This window comes from Clarias gariepinus, chromosome 25, assembly GCF_024256425.1.
Source record: "Clarias gariepinus isolate MV-2021 ecotype Netherlands chromosome 25, CGAR_prim_01v2, whole genome shotgun sequence".
Taxonomy (NCBI): Eukaryota; Metazoa; Chordata; class Actinopteri; order Siluriformes; family Clariidae; genus Clarias; species Clarias gariepinus.
The window spans coordinates 20,942,122-20,963,479 of record NC_071124.1 but is presented as its reverse complement, the minus strand read 5'-3'; the positions used below and the strand labels follow the sequence as shown (position 1 = coordinate 20,963,479).

At 44.2% G+C, this 21,358-nt stretch overlaps 1 protein-coding gene across 1 annotated transcript in view; it reads right to left on the bottom strand.

Moving 5' to 3' along the window:
- LOC128513469 (polymeric immunoglobulin receptor-like) overlaps positions 1 to 21,358 on the bottom strand; it is a 61,531-nt gene that overhangs the window by 11,356 nt on the left and 28,817 nt on the right. The window contains exons 2-3 of the mRNA XM_053487216.1: positions 18,621 to 18,914; positions 18,244 to 18,534 (exon numbers count right to left, since the gene is read on the bottom strand). Coding sequence (XP_053343191.1) covers positions 18,244 to 18,534; positions 18,621 to 18,914 — 585 coding nt within the window. The remainder of the gene's footprint in view (positions 1 to 18,243; positions 18,535 to 18,620; positions 18,915 to 21,358) is intronic.

The following is a 21,358-nucleotide window of genomic DNA, read 5'->3' as shown; positions in this document are numbered from 1 at the left end:
TGGCAACCATCATGCTTTGCGGGAGGGATTGTTATGTGTTCACCCTGCTGGGGAAAGGTGTTTGGGGTAGTGGCTTCGGCCAGGTTGTGTGTGTGTGTGTGTTAGATGTCTGTTCTAATTACTGTGGATGTGTGTTTGGGAATGGGCTGTTTATGGTTTTTGTGCTGGTGCTGAATAAAGTACTCCCAGCCATTTGCATTGGGCAGCAAGGAAGCTCACTCGTCCCTCCAAGTTCCTTCTTAGAGGTGAAAAACGCTACATTTGGTGTCAGAAGTGGGATGGAGAGTAACGGGTTAGAGCGCACCCCGGAGCAAGCTACAGCTCCGTGCGCCGCCAGCCGGCGAGGCGACCTGCAGCTGCACCTGCCGTCCTACAACGGCGCAGTCGAGCCCCACGCGTTTATCGCCCAGGTGGAGCTAGCCGGTGACTTCACAGGGTGGGTCCTGGCGAAAACAGCCGTCTGGGTGGCCCTCTCACTGGAGGAAGAAGCGTTACGGGCGTTGGAAGACCACCGGGCGGATAAGCGGAAGGACTGGGCGAAGTTGCGGAAGCTCTGGTCACGTCGCCCGTTCTCGAATATCCTGATGCATCTCGTATGTTCATCCTTGACACAGGCGCAAGCGATGTAGGGCTAGGGGCTGTCCAGTCTCAGGTTTCCGGGGGGAAAAGAGCGTACTATCGCCTACTTCAGCCGGGCATTGTCTGGACCGGAGAAAAATTACTGCGTCACGCGGCGCAAGCTGCTAGCGGTCGTCGCGGCCCTTAAACATTTTAGGCCGTATTTAAATAGGCAATCCTTTTTGCTGCGAACCGATCACGCTTCGCTGATGTGGCTGCTTAGTTTTTAAAGAGCCCGAGGGGCAGTTAATATAATTTTACCGTTCAGCACCGAGCGGGAAAACTGCATGCTAACGCAGATGCTTTATCCCCCCGGCCGTGTAGCAAAGAGTGTTGTCGGTACTGCGAGCGGGTTGAAGAGCGCGTGGGTGGTTGCGACATCGAACGGACTCTGCGGGCACGTGTGTTAGGGATGGTACATGGGCACGCGGGCGCAGGACACTTCGGGGTAACGAAAACTCTGCGGCGGTTGCACGCTCGCTTCTACTGGCCGGGCTGTCATACGGATAGTGAACTCTTTGTGCACAGATGCGACATCTGCACGGCAAAGAAGGGCCCTACCCAGCGCTCGCGAGCACCCCTGCAAGACTTTCGGGTGGGGGTACCTATGGAGCGTATGGGCGTGGACATTCTTGGGCCGTTTCCCATCTGCGATCGCGGGAATCGGTATGTGCTGGTGGCCATGGACTACTTCACCAAGTGGCCGGAGGCGTTTGCTGTTCCTGACCAGAGCGCTTCCAACACGGCTCGAGTGCTGGTGGATAAGGTGTTTAGCCGATTCGGCGCCCCGGAGCAGTTGCACAGCGATCAGGGACGTAACTTCGAGGCGGAGGTGTTTGCGGCGGTGTGCGAGCGCCTCAGGGTAAAAAAGACCCGCACCACGCCCCTCCATCCGCAAAGTGACGGCCTCGTGGAGTGTTTCAATCGAACACTCACCACCCAACTCGCCATGCTTACCAGCGACCGGCAGAAGGATTGGGACGAACATTTGCCTCTCGTGCTTTGGGCCTATCGCACAGCAGTGCAGGAGTCATCACAGCTGACGCCAGCTGCGTTAATGTTCGGTCGCGAGTTGCGCACGCCCGTGGACCTTGTGTTCGGGCCACCTCCCCAATTGGATTTACCCACGAAGCCGGGGTTGGATTATTTTTGTTCACTGAAAGATAAACTGTTCCGGGTTGACGGTTCGGTCGTGAGTGGTCGTGCTCCACCGGGACCGTCTCGCTCCCTATCGGCCCAACGCCGGTGAAACATCAAACTCTGTGGAGGCCGGTCCGCCTCAGGAAGAGGGCTGTGCCCCTCCTTCCCCTGCAAAAAGACTCCGGCGTTCACAACACCAGCGCCGACCACCGTCACGCCTCTGGTCTAGACTGAGTTCGCCATGGTGACCAGGGACGGTCACAGCTCGGGTGGGGGCAGTGTGGCGTGGGCGGGGTTTCGAGTGCCACCATCATGCTTTGCAGAAGGGGTTGTTATGTGATCACCCTATTGGGGAATGGTGTTTGGGGTAGTTTAGCGACTATTAAATTGGCTGTTTATGGTTTTTGTGCTGGTGCTGAATAAAGTACTCCCAGCCATTTGCATTGGGCAGCAAGGAAGCTTCTTAGCGGTGAAAAACGCTACAATATATATATATATATATATATATATATATATATATATATATATATATACAGTGGTGTGAAAAACTATTTGCCCCTTTCCTGATTTCTTATTCTTTTGCATGTTTGTCACACTTAAATGTTTCTGCTCATTAAAAACCGTTAACTATTAGTCAAAGATAACATAATTGAACACAAAATGCAGTTTTTAAATGATGTTTATTATTTAGGGAAAAGAAAATCCAAACCTACATGGCCCTGTGTAAAAAAGTGATCGCCCCACTTGTTAAAAAATAACTTAACTGTGGTTTATCACACCTAAGTTCAATTTCTGTAGTCACCCCCAGGCCTGATTACTGACACATCTGTTTCAATCAAGAAATCACTTAAATAGGAGCTACCTGACACAGAGAAGTAGATCAAAAGCACCTCAAAAGCTAGACATCATGCCAAGATCCCGAAAAAATTCAGGAACAAATGGGAACAAAAGTAATTGAGATCTATTAGTCCGGTAAAGGTTATAAAGCCATTTCTAAAGCTTTGGGACTCCAGCGAACCACAGTGAGAGCCATTATCCACAAATGGCAAAAACATGGAACAGTGGTGAACCTTCCCAGGAGTGGCCGGCCGACCAAAATTACCCCAAGAGTGCAGAGACAACTCATCCGAGAGGCCACAAAAGACCCCAGGACAACATCTAAAAAACTGCAGGCCTCACTTGCCTTAATTAAGGTCAGTGTTCAGACTCCACCATAAGAAAGCGACTGGGCAAAAATGGCCTGCATGGCAGATTTCCAAGGCGCAAACCACTTTTAAGCAAAAAGAACATTAAGGCTCGTCTCAATTTTGCTAAAAAACATCTCAATGATTGCAAAGACTTTTGGGAAAATACCTTGTGGACCGACGAGACAAAAGTTGAACTTTTTGGAAGGTGCGTGAACCGTTACATCTGGCGTAAAAGTAACACAGCATTTTAGAAAAGAACATCGTACCAACAGTAAAATATGGTGGTGTTAGTGTGATGGTCTGGGGTTGTTTTGCTGCTTCAGGACCTGGAAGGCTTGCTGTGATAGATGGAACCATGAATTTTACTGTCTACCAAAAAACCCTGAAGGAGAATGTCCGGCCATCTGTTCGTCAACTCAAGCTGAAGCGATCTTGGGTGCTGCAGCAGGACAATGACCCAAAACACACCAGCAAATCCGCCTCTGAATGGCTGAAGAAAAACAAAATGAAGACTTTGGAGTGGCCAAGTCCTGACCTGAATCCTATTGAAATGTTGTGGCATGACCTTAAAAAGGCGGTTCATGCTAGAAAACCCTCAAATAAAGCTGAATTACAACAATTCTGCAAAGATGAGTGGGCCAAAATTCCTCCAGAGCGCTGTAAAAGACTCGTTGCAAGTATCGCAAACGCTTGATTGCAGTTATTGCTGCTAAGGGTGGCCCAACCAGTTATTAGGTTCAGGGGGCAATTACTTTTTCACACAGGGCCATGTAGGTTTGGATTTTTTTTCTAATAAAAACCATCATTTAAAAACTGCATTTTGTGTTCATTTGTGTTATCTTTGACTAATAGTTAAATGTGTTTGATGATCAGAAACATTTTGTGTGACAAACATGCAAAAGAATAAAAAATCAGGAAGGGGGCAAATAGTTTTTCACTCCACTATATATATATATATATATATATATATATATATATATATATATATATATAATACTGCAGCGCTTTACCACCGGAAGGATCTTGGAGAACGAGTGAGCTTGCTTGATGCCCAATGCTAATGGCTGGAAGTACTTTACTTACACACAGCACTGTATAGCATGAGTAACATATTCACCCGGGACCTACACCCAATTCAGCCTAAGCATGAACCAGAGCACATTCAACAGGTCACACACACCCTAACACACAAACATGGCCGAAGCCACTAGCCCAAACAAACTTCCCCAACATGGGGAACACACAGAAACCCTCCCGCAATGCAGGATGGTCGTCAGCCGCCACCCCGCCTACGCCACAATACAATATAAAATAAACATTTAAATAACTTGATTATAGGCTACTTTAAATAAAATAAAAACTTTTAGGGAAACAGGAAAATGTAAAAAAAATAATCTGTATTCATATGTATAATCATATGTTGATAGGCTCGATTTTGTAAAACACATTTACTGCCACTGCCATAGACGTCCAAATGACGTCCAAAAAAAATAAGCCAGATTAGGTCAAATGTTAAACGTCAAAATGACGTCCAAGTTGGGTCATGGTTGGACGTCCAAATAGTGGACCTAGTTTGGACTCCAAAATGTCGTCTGAAAAAAAATAAGCCAGATTAGGTCGTCAAAATGACGTCCAAGTTGGGTCATGGTTGGACGTCCAAATAGTGGACCTAGTTTGGACATCAAATAGATGTTCAGAATTAGTCATGGATCGACGGACCCAATATAGACATGATCTACACGTCTATCCGACATCCAATGTTTAGTGGGATGTTAGAATAATTATAATAATCTTGACTAAAACAACATGCATAAGAAATCACAAAGGAGTTTTCATTTTCTGCAAAGGAAAAGTACTCGAACTAGTTACTTTTTAACAGAAAGTAATGCTGTAATGTAACTGATCACTTTTGAACGACATTAATTTCAAGTTCAAGTAGGCTTTATTGTCACTTCAACCATATACAGTTAGTACACAGTGATACGAAACACGTTCCTCCAAGACCAAGGTGCTACATGCAACATAAACTTACAACATAAATTAACAGAGAAGCTAAACTAGCTAACTAAGAGGCCTAGTTAGCTGGCTAGCAGAGACAAGACAGATAGTCCTAACAGAAATTACAACATAAATTAACAAAAACTAACTAACTAAGGAAGACTATCTACAGGTTTTATAGACAACATAAAGTGCACAAGCAAATGTGCAAATGAGCAACAACAAAGTGACAGTGCGACAACAAAGTGACAGTGCGACAACAACGACATAACAGAACATAAAATATGGTGTTGAGGTAGTAAACACAGCAGCAAGAATTGAGGAATTAGTGCAAAAAGTAATGAATATTGTGCAAAAGAGATAAACAGTGAAGTATTTACAGATTTGTGTGTATGATAGTTTGGTAGTGTAGGTCAGTGTGTCTGCGCTTGTGTTGATTAGTCAGTCCAGTCTCAATGTTTTGATGTAGTTAAGATGAGTGATAATGTTTATGTGTGTGTGTTTATGTGTGTGTGTGTGTGTGTGTGTGTATCAGTTTAGTCTTTTTTTGTTGAGGAGACGGATGGCTTGTGGAAAAAAACTGTTGCACAGTCTGGATGTGTGTGCCCGAATGCTTAGGTACCTTTTTCCAGATGGCAGGAGTGTGAAGTGTGTGTGAGAGGGGTGTGTCCGATCAGCCACAATGCTGGGGGCTTTGCGGATGCAGCGTGTGGTGTAGATGTCTTCAATAGAGGAAAGAGAGACCCCGATGATCTTCTCTGCTGTCCTCACTATCCGCTGTAGGGTTTTGCGGTCCGATATGGCACAATTCCCAAACCAGACAGTGATGCAGCCGCTCAGGATGCTCTCGATAGTCCCTCTATAGAAGATGGTCAGGATCAGTGGTGGAAGCTGGGCCTTTCTCAGTCTTCTCAGGAAGAAGAGACGCTGTTGGGCTTTCTTGTGCAGGGAGCTGGTGTTGAGGGACCAGCTGAGGTCCTTCTCCAGGTGGACACCCAGGAATTTGGTGTTTTGGACACCCAGGAATTTGGTGTTTTCGACACCCAGTTGATGCGAAGCGGAGAATCTCGTGTCCTCCTGAAGTCAACAACCATCTCCTTTGTCTTGTCAACATTCAGAGACAGGTTGTTGTTACACCAGACCGTTAGCCTCTGCACTTCCTCTCTGTATGCTGACTCGTGAGACCCACCACGGTCGTGTCATGAGCGAACTTAATGATGTGATTCGAGCTGTGTGTTGCTACACAGTCGTGAGTCAGCAGTGTGAACAGCAGGGGACTGAGCACACAGCCATGTGGAGCCCCAGTGCTCGGTGTGGTGGTGCTGGAGGTGCAGTTCCTGATCCGTACTGACTGAGGCCTTCCGGTGAGAAAGTCCAGGATCCAGTTGCAGAGGGAGGTGTTCAGGCCCAACAGGCTCAGCTTCCCGATCAGTTGTTGGGGAATGATAGTGTTGAATGCTGAGCTGAAATCTATGTGCAGCATTCGAACGTATGTGTCCTTCTTGTCCAAGTGTGTGAGGGCAAGATGGAGTGTAGTGGAGATGGCATCGTCCGTTGAGCGGTTAGGACGGTACGCAAATTGCAGTGGGTCCAGTGAGGGGGCAGCAGGGTCTTGATGTGCATCCGATACTCTGTCGCTGAGCCATGTCTCAGTGAAAACAAAGACACAGCAGTTTCTAACCTCATGCTGTGTAGCTTGCTGTAGTCGGATGTAGTCCAGTTTATTGTCCAGGGAGCAGACATTGGATAATTTTGTATTGTAATTAGTTACTTTTGAAAAGTAATGCCAACCCAACACTGGATTTAACCACCTTAATTCCAGTGGCGGCTGCTAGCTTTTGAAACAGGGGAAGCTCATATTAGGCCTTCATCATAAAATTAATGTTATTTGTACATAAATTCTGCCCTCCGTTCCTTTTGCAGAAAATGTCACAGAACTTCCAGTCAGCCAGTTCACCTTGTCATACCAGTAGAACTGAAAACCTGTTATTTTTTTTCTGATTTTTGCACCAGATCAATCTTGGGCATTGGTCTGCCCTGCCGTTTAATTCTGAGTGTCTCCTCATAAGGAAGACTACTAAATGGTTTTGCCAAAAGCAGGTCAACAATATTAGAACCGTCTGCATCTGCCATTATGCACAGCTTGCTAGCTGGCAACTTTCCCCTTCTACGAGCTACTTTAATTATATGAACGAACTAACTTTACAATGCTGAAACAAGGAGCAAGTCAAGAACGCTATAATATGTTTTTTTTTATTATTTAAAAAATTAACAAAAATGGTTTATATTACCAGCAAACAATACAGAGTGCAGCAGTTCGTCGTACCACTTCACCTGCAAATACGCATGGGACTAAACTCGAATCTCTGTGGCGCGATGATGTATACTTAAGACATGCTGTCAATCAAAAAAGGGGTTCTGCCCTTTAAACAGCTCCTCCAATCATCATGCAGTAGCCCAGCATCCTGGCCCGCCTACTGCTTCATTCACTCCCAGAGAAGCTGAGCTTTCCTGGAAGTGACATTTTGGTGCAATAATCCAATTACTGTCCAACTTTTCTGCAGAAAAAAAGCTCCTCTGTGCATGCCCATAGAGCTCCAGGGAAGCTGGGCTTCATGAGGGTTTAATGCGCTGTGCTGCACGGAATTGTATGTCAAGATAATCGCGTCAAACAATCTACAATAAATACTTGATTCTAAATGAGCTAGTCATTAGGCTAAACGTGTTACGACAGTGCATATATAAATACGACAGTGCATATATAAGCATTTATTTTCTGACATAGCGGAGCTTCCCTTGTAGTGTGCTTAATTCATAGCTTGGATTGCACTGGAATTAACTTACGGTTTTCTTCTTGGAAGTAATATGTACAGAGCTGTAGGTCACGTCCTCCTCATTAACTTTTGATGCTGAAGACTGTGGATGTAAGAAATTGCTGTGCTAAATCTTCAATAATACTGTGATTGGTACATGTTAAATAATATGACTAGTACTACTACTTATTATTATTATTATTTTTATAATAATAATAATGTGGTATGAAAATAGAAATAGACCAAAGAATTAAAGACTTACTGTTGTCTTAGGAACAGTGCTGTATATAATGGAGTCTTCAGGTGTTAAAGTGGGCTGTTTTATTACAGTGCTGTATATAATGGAGTCTTCGGTTGGTAAAGTGGGCTGTTTTCATACACACACACGCGCGCACACACACACACACACACACACACACACACACACACATCATGCTACTGTTACTTCTAACTGCAATCTTAACTAGTGCAGGAAATATTTTGAAACTTTATTAAAATAAAAAAAATTATACCTTGAATTATACTAAAATATTAAAATTAAAACTAAGGTTTGACTTAATAATTGAGCTGTATCATTACTCACTCTCTGAAAAGAATTTTTATTTATTTACAGCATGGAAATACATTGGAACCTCGGGTTACGAGTAACAGGGTTTGCAACTGTTTAGCAATATGAGCAAAGAGTTTTAATAAATTTTGACTTGAAAAATGAGCATTGTCTTGGTTTACGAATACCGAGTATCATATATCACGCATGCGTGTGTGCGGGTAGAAAGCAAAAGCAAGTCTCATTAGAGGGTAAAGATCCATTTTTTTTCTCCCTCACTGTATCAGTGTTAGTCGTTATGTGTGTGCAGGCGTCGTAATTTGACACCGTGCTTCTTCACTCACACCACACACTTCTACTCACAGCAGTGATTCCGTTAGTATATGCTAACGCAAGTGTGACTAGCAATGTTTCTTGCAAATTTTTCAGATAAAACAGTCTCTCCGTTAATGTGTGTGTATGTGTGTGCATGCACATTACATACACACACACAGACACACACAGCGCCAGCTCGCATAAACGGAAACACTTATCTGTCTGGATTTATTTTTACTATTTTTAAAGGTAAAGTGCAGGTTAATTTTTTTTTTTTTACTTTTTCATTTGTAGTAATTATTTTTATGTATTTATTTTTTGGGGCTGTAGAATGAATAATTTGAGTTTACATTATTTTCTTAAATTAAATTTGGTTTACGAGTGTTTTGGAATACAAGCCCACTTCCCGAACGAATTATTCTCGTAATCCAAGGTTCCACTGTGTAAACTATGGTGATAAAATTTCTAAAGGTACTGAAATAAAATGTAACACGATAATGATTGCATTACTCCAAACATCAAACGTAATACTAACTGTGTGAACAGTCGTGTCATTGCTCCTCTCTCTGGTCCTAACTTTTTTCTCTGCTTCTGGAAGTTAGAAAGAGAGAAAAAGTCACTTTAATCTTAGTCAATCATACTCAATTAATTTATATTCAATATGGTGAACAGATATATCACATGTAACTATATTATTATTATTATTATTATTATTATTATTATTATTAATGACCTCTGCTGCCATACTTATGCAAGGAATGCAAACACACCAGGGTCACTTACTGCATTTCATTCTTAGTATGCAAATGATGATTATCATGACCAGTTTCAGCAGCAGCAAAAGAAGGGCCACCAGGTACCAGTGGATTAGGGTCTCACTCCCACTATAGACACACATTTGTTAGCACAGATTGGCTGAATCAATTGCACTACATGTGTACAGTATGTAATACATGCGTATGTCACTGTCTGGAGAGCCCATTCTGCTTCAGTTTCTTTGTGTCTGGTCTATATGAAAACATAAAATCAAAGCAAATGAAGAACAAGGACTGTTCTGGCCTGTCAGGGGTTCAGGCACTTGACTTTGAGAATGTATTTCACGTTTTTATTCTCTATAAACTGGGCCTTGGCACCATACAGCAATATTTTCACGTCTGAAATCTTTCAGGTCATGACTGCATGATTCCCCCAAGAATTCATCGGGTTCGGCCTGCCTAGTAAGAGATGTAAATTAATTCGTGTAAGTGGTGGATCATGACGTGTTAGCCTAACATCACTCTCACATGTCAGACACTTAACAACTAACCTGACAGATACATTAAAGAGATGATTTAATTTCTGACCTGTTGTGTAGGAGGTTAAAGTTGTGCTTCGATACTGCAGTGGATAATGTATGTTATCAGCTTTTAAAACATTCTGTCAGGCTGCTTTGGCCCATACCAAAGCCCTCTCATTCAGTAGAGATCAAATAAGCAGTCTAGTCTCAACCACCAGGGGGTGTGGTTGATGTGCAGCTAAAGCTCCTGTAGTCAACTCCCGGATCAGCTTGCAATCGCTCTTAACTTGGTCCTGAGGCTGAAGTAAACTGAGACTAGTCTTGTTTTTTATAGTGATGACCTGACCTTCAACAATTTCTTTAATCACCCCCAAATTTGCTAATATCTTTGGTGGCATGAACATACTATTAAATAGTTCAGCACAATGTATATAACACAAAATGTATATAAATTGTGGCCTCTTCGTTCTGAAGAGGACAATGTTTGGAAACTGGAATCAGGTGCATGCTTTGGCATGGATAAGACAAATAAATGGACCTCCAAACAATCTTTTAATAAATTTTAGGTATATATTTACATTGGGATAGGAATAAAGAATCATGTGAAAAAATAGTTTATATCTTATAACAACTTTTTTTAATATAATGTTTTATTCCTAGAAAGGAAAAGCTTTTTTTGTTTGTTTTGTGTGTGTGTGTGTGTAGATCATCCCCAACCAATGAAGCATTTACTACACTGAACGTTGTGATTTAGATTAAAATATTTAACAATTTAAAGAAAGATGTCTAAATAACCACAAATTGATGCTGCTGTTCTTATGAATATTTTTACAAGCCCAAGTGTCAAGTTAAGTCGTTTTGTAACTGAAATGCTGTAACTGAATCTAATAATTAAAATTAGACATATGCATTAATTTTCTCCAAAATATGGACATCTGATGCTACCTGAATCAGTTTGAGAAAGATCTGTTTAAAAGAAAAAGTCAGAAAGTAAAGGTTGACCACTTAAAATGTTTCCCTTCATTCATATACATACAGTAAGATCATGGTCATTGCAGTTATTTTTACATAGACAGAATTATCTAGATATATGCAGCTATTTATACTTAAGTTGATTACTTTCTTTACAGTAGATTATTTTTTTATAATATGTTTAAGTCAAGACTCCCAGTAGAGAATACATGGAGACCCACATAGAGAATGCACGGAGAAACATACAGTAGATAAGTCACTCAACATAAGCAAAGCTGAAGAGGACAACAGCATGCCTTAATAAAATAGAATTTTCCTACTTACTACATGACATTTTCAGTGGTCACTGTTGTATTCACTGTTGTAGGCACTGTTGTAGGTACTGTTGTAGGTACTTTTGTAGGTACTTTTGTAGGCACTGTTGTAATCACTGTTGTAATCACTGTTGTAGGTACTGTTGTAGGCACTGCTGTAGTCACTGTTGTCAAAAGTAAGAAAAAGACAATTAATTAGTGTGGTTTGCATCTCATCATTTTTTGAATCAGGGTTCAGTGTGTGTAGGGTCACTGCTAAGTCCTTATCTTATTGAAATAATTATATACTGAACCTTCAAACTTGATGACTACACAAGCCCCAAACTGGCAGCTCTGGTGTATACTTAATACCAAATGTACAGACAGGATGTTATTAAAATATTTTTGGCTGTTAAAATAAGTGTTGTGTCCTATTAATTTTCATCACTAAGTATCAGTAGTATGCATTTAACTAGAGAATTAATTCTGGTGTCATTTTGAAGAGTTTTTTTTTATTCCAAACACAGATTTCCAAACGGGCTTTGATGGATGGATGAAAGCACAACTTGTGCACCTTCCAGTTAGCTTTAAGTTGAGTTAAGGCTGTTGTAAATTATTGGGTTTTGGTAGAGAATGACCTCAGGTTTGCTGGAGCTGCAACCGATGACATTGCAGGATAGAACTAATTTAGATAGAACGCATGAATCATATTTATTCTTCAAATTATTATTTTGTTGAATAAAGCAGCAAATTATTACTTCTTTGATGACGGAATAAGGATACACCCACAACCACATTTATTGCAAAATCATCAGATGGACTAGCAGACTTTACCATTAACATTGTCAAGAACCAACCTGAAGTGACCAGAAGACTTAGCTTAGCGGATAATCACACTCTTTAATCTAAGGACTCTCACGAATGGGGAGCAAGGGAAAGACACAATCTAACCCCCGTCCTATAAATGCACACTCAATCAGAAAGCAAGACCAATAAAGTGAGTACTCACGATTCAACGAACGATTCCGACGAGGCATGGGCTAAACTCAATGACTAAGCAAGATGCTATGGTTTGTTTACTCCTTTTATACTTCCTGGTTCGCGACCGCTTAACTTCCGGGTCCTAGTGCCGGTCGCGTTCCGAGTGTGCATGACAGTACCCCTCTGTCCAGGACCGGCTCCAGACGGTCCTGAGGTGGAGGATACCCTGTGAGGGTAGTCCTGGGTGAGCTCGGGGTATAAACCGTGCTGGAACCCAAGATCGCTCCTTGCTGCCTCTGCCCCGAGGACACGAATCAAGGATCCGTCGCACGGTGTAGGCGGGACCACCGTCAATGATGCGGGGAGAAGGAGCAGGGGGGGGGGGGGGGGGGTGGAACCATAGGTGAAGTGGTGAAGGGTTTCAGTTGAGAAATGTGGAATACTGGGTGGATCCGGAGCGCCGCAGGCAGCTGGAGCCGGTAGGTGACAGGGTTAATTCTCAGAGTGATGCGGTAAGGACCGATAAATCTGGGTGATAACTTTCGTGATTCTGTGTGCAGATGGAGGTTTTTTGTGGACAGCCATACCTTGTCACCTACTCTGTACAACCGTCTCGGAGGGTGTCGGCGGCGATGCTGGGTGATGTACCTGGTGTTGGTGCGTTGGATGGCGATGTTGGCTTGGTTCCATATCCGCCGACACCTACGGACCAACTGTTGGGCCGATGGTACGTCAACCTCCGGTTCTTGGTGGTCGAACATCGGAAGTTGGAAACCATAGAATACCTCAAATGGGCTTAGGTTCCTGGCAGAGGAGACATGGAGATTGTGGGATAGCTCTGCCCATGTGAGGTAGCGGGCCCAGGAGCGCTGGCGATCAGACACAAAACACCTCAGGTAGCGCTCCAGCTGTTGGTTGGTCTGTTCCGTCTGACTGTTAGTCTGGGGATGGTAGCCAGATGACAGACTACTGGTGGAATCGATCAGACGGCAGAAGGCCTTCCAGAACCAGGCGGTGAACTGGGGCCCTCTGTCTGAGACGATGTCTTTGGGGAACCCATGCAGGCGGACTACGTGTTCCAGTATCAGCTCGGCGGTGTCCTTGGCTGATGGGAGTCCGGAGAGGGCCACCAGGTGTACTGCTTTGGAGAACCGGTCAACTATCGTGAGGATGGTATTTTTCCCTTCAGGAACCGGCAGGCCCGTGATGAAGTCCAGGGCGATGTGCGTCCAGGGCCGTCAAGGAATGGGAAGTGGTTGCAGCTCTCCGGGGGTGGGTCAGTTTGGGTCCTTGGCCCTGGCGCACACCGGGCACGCCTGAACGAACTCCTCTATGTCCTTTTTCATGGAAGGCCACCAGAACGCCCGTTTTATGAATATCCAGGTCCTTCGGTTCCCGGGGTGTCCGGCGACGGGCGAGGAGTGCCCCCATTGTAGGCCCTTTGATCTTAAGGTTTGTGGTACGTAGAGTCGTCCAGGCAGCGCACCTGCCGGTTCGGTCTCCGCAGCCTGAGCCTGGCGTACTCCCTCGTTTCAAAGTCCCATCGGAGGGGTGCAATTACACGTGAAGGGGGTATGACAGGCACGGGGTCCGCCCAGGGGGGCGTCCTCCTCCTGTTGTCGGGAAAGGGCATCTGCCTTGGTGTTTTTGGACCCCGGGCGGTATGACAGATGGAAGTCGAACTGTTCAAAGAATAGTGCCCACCGTGCTTGCCGTGGGTTGAGTTGTTTGAGGTTTCTGATGGTGATGAGATTCTGGTGATCCGTCCAGACAATGAACGGCTCACTGGTGCCCTGGAGCCAGTGACCCCATTCCTCCAAGGCCCACTTTATGCCCAACAGCTCGCGGTCCCCTACTCCGTATCGCTGCTGAGTGGGATTAAATTTCTTGGAGAAGAAGCCACAAGGGTGTAGCTTCTGGTCTGGACCTCGCTGGGAGAGAACAGCGCCGGTGCCACATCCGACGCGTCCACCTCCACAACGAACGGTTGGTTGGCATCTGGGTGAAGCAGAATATGGCCGGTGGTGAAACGGTGGCAAAGTTCTTTGAATGCAGAAATGGCAGCGGGAGTGAGGTGGAAGGGATGAGGTGAGGGCCTGGTCAGACTGGTCAGTGGCTGCAACTGTACTGTAGCCCTGGATAAAGCGACTGTAGAAGTTCGCAAACCCGAAGAACCGTTGAAGCTGTTTGAGAGTTTTGGGTAGAGGCCAGTGACGAACAGCTTCGAGTTTCTGCGGGTCCATGGCCACACCCTGGGGCGAGATAACAAAACCCAGGAACGTGGTGGAGTGCTGGTGAAAAGCACATTTTCCAACTTGCAGTACAGTTGGTGAGCGAGCAATCTCTTGAGAACAGCCCGGCTGTGCTGGATGAGTTCTTCAGTGGTGTGCTAGTATATGAGAATGTCGTCCAAGTAGACGAACACCCATCGGCCTAGCATGTCTCTCAGGACATCATTGATAAATTGTTAAAAGGCCAAGGGTGCGTTACAGAGTCCAAATGGGATGACCAGGCTCTCATAATGTCCGATGGGAGTGATGAAGGCCGTCTTCCACTCATCCCCCTCTCTGATGCGCACCAAGTTGTAGGCACTCCGGAGGTCCAACTTCGTGAACACGGTGGCACCAGAGCTAAGTTGGTAAGCGGCAATGGGTGACGGTTTTTAATGGTGATCTTATTTAGCCCCCGATAGTCGACGCATGGGCGAAGCTTGCCCCCTTTCTTCTTCACGAAAAAGAACCCCGCGGCTGCCCGCGACGAAGAATGCCGGATAATCCCATTGCGAAGGGCGCTGGCGACATACTCCTCCATAGCCTGCGTCTCAATGGCCGACAGCGAGTAGAGATGGCCGCGGGGAGGGACGGAACCTGGCTGAAGCTCTATCGCCAGATCATAAGGACGATGGGGTGGCAGATGGGTGGCTCTTCTCTTGCAAAAGGCTCCAGCCAGGTCACGATAGGGGGGAGGTATGGCCTTGATGTCGACGTCGCGGGCCTCGGACTCCGCTGGAACACGTCCCAGCCTCAGCCCGTAGGCAGAGTTCAGAGCAGGTCGTCCCCCACTGGATGATTCGATTCCGGGTCCATGAGATGAGCAGGTCGTGCTGCAACATCCAGAGATAGCCAAGGATGATGGGTGGTGATGCGATGGATGTGAGGTGAAGTTGGAGTTGTTCCTGGTGCTGGTCGATGGTGAGTGTGATCTGTTGGGTCTGATGGATGATGGGGCTGGATGATAGAGGCCGACCGTCAACCTAAGTGATCTTTACGGGCTGGGATAACGCCTCAATCTTCACACCCAATTCTTTGGCATAGGTAGAGTCAATGAAGTTACCAGCAGCACCGGAGTCGATGAACGCGGTACTTCGAACCCGTTTGTGGCCGATTTGGAGGTTTATCTGAACCGTGAAGCGTGAGATGTTGGCGTTGGTCGTGGTGGAGAGGTGGAGGGGGCCTGGTGAGTCTCTCCTCGCACTCACTGGGTCTGTGCGTTTCCCGGGCTCCGGTGTCAACCACGGCAGGAGGTGGAGATCCGACAGGTTTGGTAGTGAGGTGTAGGAGAAGGTGGGTGCAGGCGGCAGGGTCCTTGGGGCTGGCTTTGGGCGAGAGAGAAGGCGTTGGTCTATACGGAGGGAGAGCTGGATTAATCCCTCCAGTGTGGCGCGAAGCTCCCGCCCGACGAGCTCATCTTTTATTCGTGAAGCCAGTCTCTTGTAGAAGGATGTCCGGAGCGCGGCATCCCCCCAGGCGGTCTGCACGGCGAGAGTTCGGAACTCACCGGCGTACCGCTCACGGACGATCCTCCCTGCCGCAGATGGTAGAGTTTAGTGTCGGTCTCCACCTCGTCCGCTGGCTGTTCGAAGGTAAGTTTGAGTTGGTGGGTGAACTCGTTGTACGAGTGGGCAGTATCTGTATCCGCTCGTAGCACTGCCGTGGCTCAATCAGCTGCCTGCCCAGATAGCAACGAAACCAGAAGCGCGATGCGTAGCCGATCGGTGGAGTACCTGTTGGAATTCAACTCAAACACCAGATCAAGCGCTGTTAAAAACACACTGCACTTCCCGTCCTCGCATCCCATTTATCCGGAAGTACCAGAAATACATCGTAAGGAGGGGGATGGGTTGGTGCGGCGCCGTGGCCGCCGCAACGGGAGGCCGGCTAGCCGCGCGATCCACAGCCGCCCGGAGATCCGCGTTCTCTTGCCGGAGCTCCGCGACCTCGCGGCGCAAGGCCGAGACGTCTTGGAGGCCCAGGCGCAGATTAGCGACCTCCCCGGTTAGCTTGTTGATCAGCTCGGCGTGCTGATCTACCACGCCGCAGAGGCGCGCATGATCCGCTGGGTTCACCGCGGAAGGCTCAGTCATTCTGTCAAGAACTAACCTGAGGTGACCAGAAGACTTAGCTTAGCTGTTAGCCCTTTGTAGCGTGAATGGTAAACCCAAACGCGGAAGAACACGAGTAGGCAGGATAATCACGCTCTTTAATCTAAGGACTCTCACGAATGGGGAGCAAGGGAAAGACACAATCTAACCCGCGTCCTATAAATGCACACTCAATCAGAAAGCAAGACCAATAAAGTGAGTACTCACGATTCGACGAACGATTCCGACGAGGCATGGGCCAAACTCAATGACTGAGCAAGATGCTATGGTTTGTTTACTCCTTTTATACTTTCTGGTTCGCAACTGCTTAACTTCCGGGTCCTAGTGCTGGTCGCGTTCCGAGTGTGCATGACAAACATTAATTTAACACTGGGTATAAAAATAGATTGAACCAATTAATTTGCACATGAAGATGGAACTAATTATAAGAACATGTTTACTGACATTTTCCTTTAATTGTGTAAACTTTCTCATGGTAACACCTTTTCCTCCTTACTCCTTAAATTGCAATTACAATTACCTCCCCCCCCCCCCCCCCCCACACACACACACACAGACACACTTTTGTTTTGTTTTACATAAAAAAGGGGGGATAAATACTTCACTTTTCTGTCTTCTTTATGTGTATTGTTGTTTGCCTTTTTTATTTGGTTGCGCAAATGTCACATACAACCACCAAGACCTTCTAATCCTGAATTCACAGTATGGTCAGGCCATCGCAAAAAAATTCTAGATAGATTCTAAACCATTTGCACCCTCAGTGACTACCAGACACTCTCACTCCAGTCATAATGAAATGATTTGAGAGGCTTGTTCTCCAGCACAAATCCAGTCTCACATCCCCACCACTCCAGAAGATCAACAGCTCCCAAAAGATTACTGGTTGCTCATTACAGTACTGAACCTTCCCTGGAAGAGCTATCTATTTTTTCGCTGCCACAGCAGAGCAAACAACATACCAAAAGACTCATCCCACTGTTCGAATCCCTGATCTCTAGCAGATGCCTCATGTCCATCACAACACAGAAATTTGCTCATGAGCAGTTTCTTCCCAGAGCTTTACGACAACTAAACACTAACAAACACTGTCACTTGATGTTAGGAACTATTTGCAATATACACCCTTCACAGACTTAATTGCACGTTACTCTATATTTTTTATTCATAACTGCCACATCTGTACACAAGACACATTAGCTATTAAACAAAAAAATGTGTAGTACTGTCATGTGCAATAACTCAGTCTATTTAAAATTTATTGTTGTATTTATATTTAAAATAAATAATCTTGCCATATTACACTGTTCTCTTGGGCAATATTGTTAAGTAAAATCTGTCGTCTGTCTGTCGGTCTGTCGCTTTTAAAGTACATTTGACTTAGCCAGATGAATATAAACCATTGAATGTTAACTCAGTACTCCTTAATGTAAAATTTAACACTAGGGATTTTTAATAACATTTTTCAAAACACGGACTGTCCAATCAATATTATGTGATGGGGTGTCAGTACTGGAATATTCAGGCTAAAGTAGTGGGGGAGTACAGAGGATTTTTGTGGCTTTTTTTGCCACAAAAAATAAATAAAGATAAATTATTTTAAATTATGAATATTATACTCTGTTAATTGTAATTATAATGTACAGTAACATTATAAATTCCCCTTTTTTGGTGCCCAAATGTATTGCCCCCCCCTCCCCTTCTTCCACATGTGTGTGATAATACCTGGTGGATCACCGACACTGACATTAAAAGAAGCCTGCAGATCTCCTGCAATGCAACAGTACCAGCCAGCATCACTCTTCTTCAGTTCACTCATCTGCAGACTGAAGGTGGTTTTCTGATCATCAATCACTTTCACTGGTGATTTTAGTGTGGCTGTGGTGCAGGACCCGTCTTTAAATCTGCACCATTTCTTCTGTTCATTCCGATATGCAGTGCTGTAGAGACACTGAACTGTGAGGTTACCTCTTTCCCAGCCTGCCACATTACTCTGCTTCACAGACAGATCAGGACCTAACACAAAAATAATGTCAATCAATCTTTAACCACATTAAAAAAATGCTAAAAAAAAAAAAAAAAAAAAGTTTGTAACATACTACCTGATTTTACTGTGATATACAGGTATTCTCCAGTATCAGGCCCTCCACCTATCTCTACAGCACACCAGTACCATCCAGTGTTTCCTGTTTGGAGGTTATTCATAGTCACGGTAAAGAACCTCTCAGCTTTGTGATCAGTCACTGTCACTTTATTCTGAATTTGGCAGTTATGGAAGTATTTACCATAGCACCAGTATTTCTTATACTTTATATAGTCCCTATTATAACCACATGGGATAGTGACAGATGTTCCAGTTTTAACATGAAAATGTCTATATGCCTGACTGGCAACACCTGCACACAGAACAGGAAAAAAAAAACATTACAATTACTTAGTAAAAATAAAATATTTAATACTTGATAATATAATCTTTTACTGATGGTTGATAAAAAATTTTCAACATTTAAAGATTTTGATGCATTAATGAATTACTCTGCCCATGAATCTAAAATATGATAAAAGAATGTGAGAAATTGACTTACAGCAAATGATGAGAAAAAAAATGGAAAAGCAGTTCATGTTAGATTCTTTTGATGTTGAATAAAATGTGAGGTTTATTTGAGTCCTGCTTCTCTGTGAAGTTGTAACTGTGTTTGTAGCGGCTCAACAAGTTCCTCTTCCTGATAGTCTAAAACCACAGCCTGGTTTAATTTAGTGACTGACCAGTTAAACTCCGACCAATTAATCTGACTAAATATGTGATTTTTTGTGAAGTTCTTATTGTCACCGTGTCTGCTGAAAATATTATGTAAACTATTTTTTGTTTCAGATTTGTTGATTTACTACCTCATTTTTTTCTTCTTATATCTGTGGAAAAAACACATAATTTAAAGGTTAGTTCATTCTTTTAAGTGGAACACCTGAACACTTGTTCATTTATGCAATTATCCAAACAGCCAATTACTCAGCAAAAGCTGACCAGAATAATCAGCAGTCCCGGGACTGAAGTCTGTAAAAGCCTTTAAGACTTTTCTATAAAAAAAAAACTTGTAAGTACAGACAAAGATACTATTGTCAGGTTTACATTTTATATGAGAGTTTGAATTGAACACATGAATTGTTTTATTGCATAATGATGAACACACATTATTAGTATAAAATGATTATTACCACAAATATGCATCAAAAAATTATCATTATCTGTCAAAGCAAGTTCCTTTAAATTTTGAAGTACATCTTCATTGTGAAAAGCATGTGTTTTAGTTTTTTTTTTTTTTTTGAAATAGTGATATTTAGCGTATACATTTATTTTATATTTGTAAGTGTGGACTCATTATTATAATATTATAACTGCCATTAATAAGTTGACACATAATACACACACACACACACACACACATATATTTACATAAAGTCATTCAGATACAGGTCAAGTTTATCAGGTAATATTAAAATGAAATGTTAGTATGACGAAAAAAAATTGATCTCTGCATTTCAGATGATGCTGATCTCCTGAGATTTTCACAAAAAGCAGTCTATATATATTTTACACAAAATGCTGTGTTCCTTGTGTTCCCTTTCGAAGGCTACACTTGATGCAGCGTGAAAACGCTATGGGAATATCTTTTCATGTTGCCGGTTGTGAAGCATATGTGTATCAAACACGCCAAATTTTGGCTTATATAACCTTGGTCAGGTGACGTCATCTGATTAGACGCACCTGAAGGTTATAAATAGGAGTGAACCGGAAACATTCCTCAGATCTTTGTCTTCACCGCATTGTGCGCGTGTGTGTGTCAGCAAAAGCATACAAAAATATAAACAAGCCGCATTAAAGCTCTTTAAACTTATCAGATAATATGGTATTAATAATATATTTCCCTCCTTGCAAAAATTTCTTTTTGGAGGGCGATATGCATACTTTCTGCTTCGAATGTTTAGGTGAGAAGCACGCTCTCAAAGGGCTTAATGGAGTGTGTGAGCACTGTGAGCTTCTCCCCATGAAGCTGCTTCGCGCGCGCCTGGCATTCTCTAGGGAACCATGACCCACGCTGCACTCATGGGGATCACAAGCAGATCTGGCCGAGGCACGAGAGACGGAGTCCCTCCTTTCTCTCGCCCTCTCCCCCGATCCTGAAGTCTCTCCTTTCAATTCACTAGAGCACTCCGGTGCTTCTCGTGAGTGTGTTGAAGAGACTCGTTCTCCTGCTTCTGTGAAAATGGAAGTAGCTTCCTCAGAACGCTTGTCTGAAGATGATATAGAATATGAGGAGTTGCTTGAAGTCATAACGCGTGCAGCCGAACGACTGCATATTGACTAACCACAGGAGCAAGCTCACCCAAAACAATCTAAATTAGATGACAGATTTCTGTCAGGTGGCCAGGAGATGGAGCCACAACGCTGCTCTCTCCCATTTTTTGATAACCTCCACAACGAATTATCCCGTTCTTGGGGTAAGCCTTTTTCTTCACGTATTTTTGTACCATCGACTTTGTTTTATTCAAACATCGTTGATGCAATAGCACGAGGCTATAGCGTAATGCCCCAGATACAGTAGAAGAGACGCTTGCGGGCTGTCTCTCTCCTGGGACATCATCCTCATTAAAGAAACCAACACTTCCCTCCAAGCCGTGTAGAACTTCTTCTACCCTGTTAGGGAAAGCGTTCCAAGCAGCAGGTCAGGCCGGCACTTCCTTGCACACCATGGCGGTTTTGCAGGCGTATCAGGCTGATCTGCTGAAAGATTTCTCGGATCTAATATCTCTTCTCGATGACTCACCTTGGATGATTCCAGTG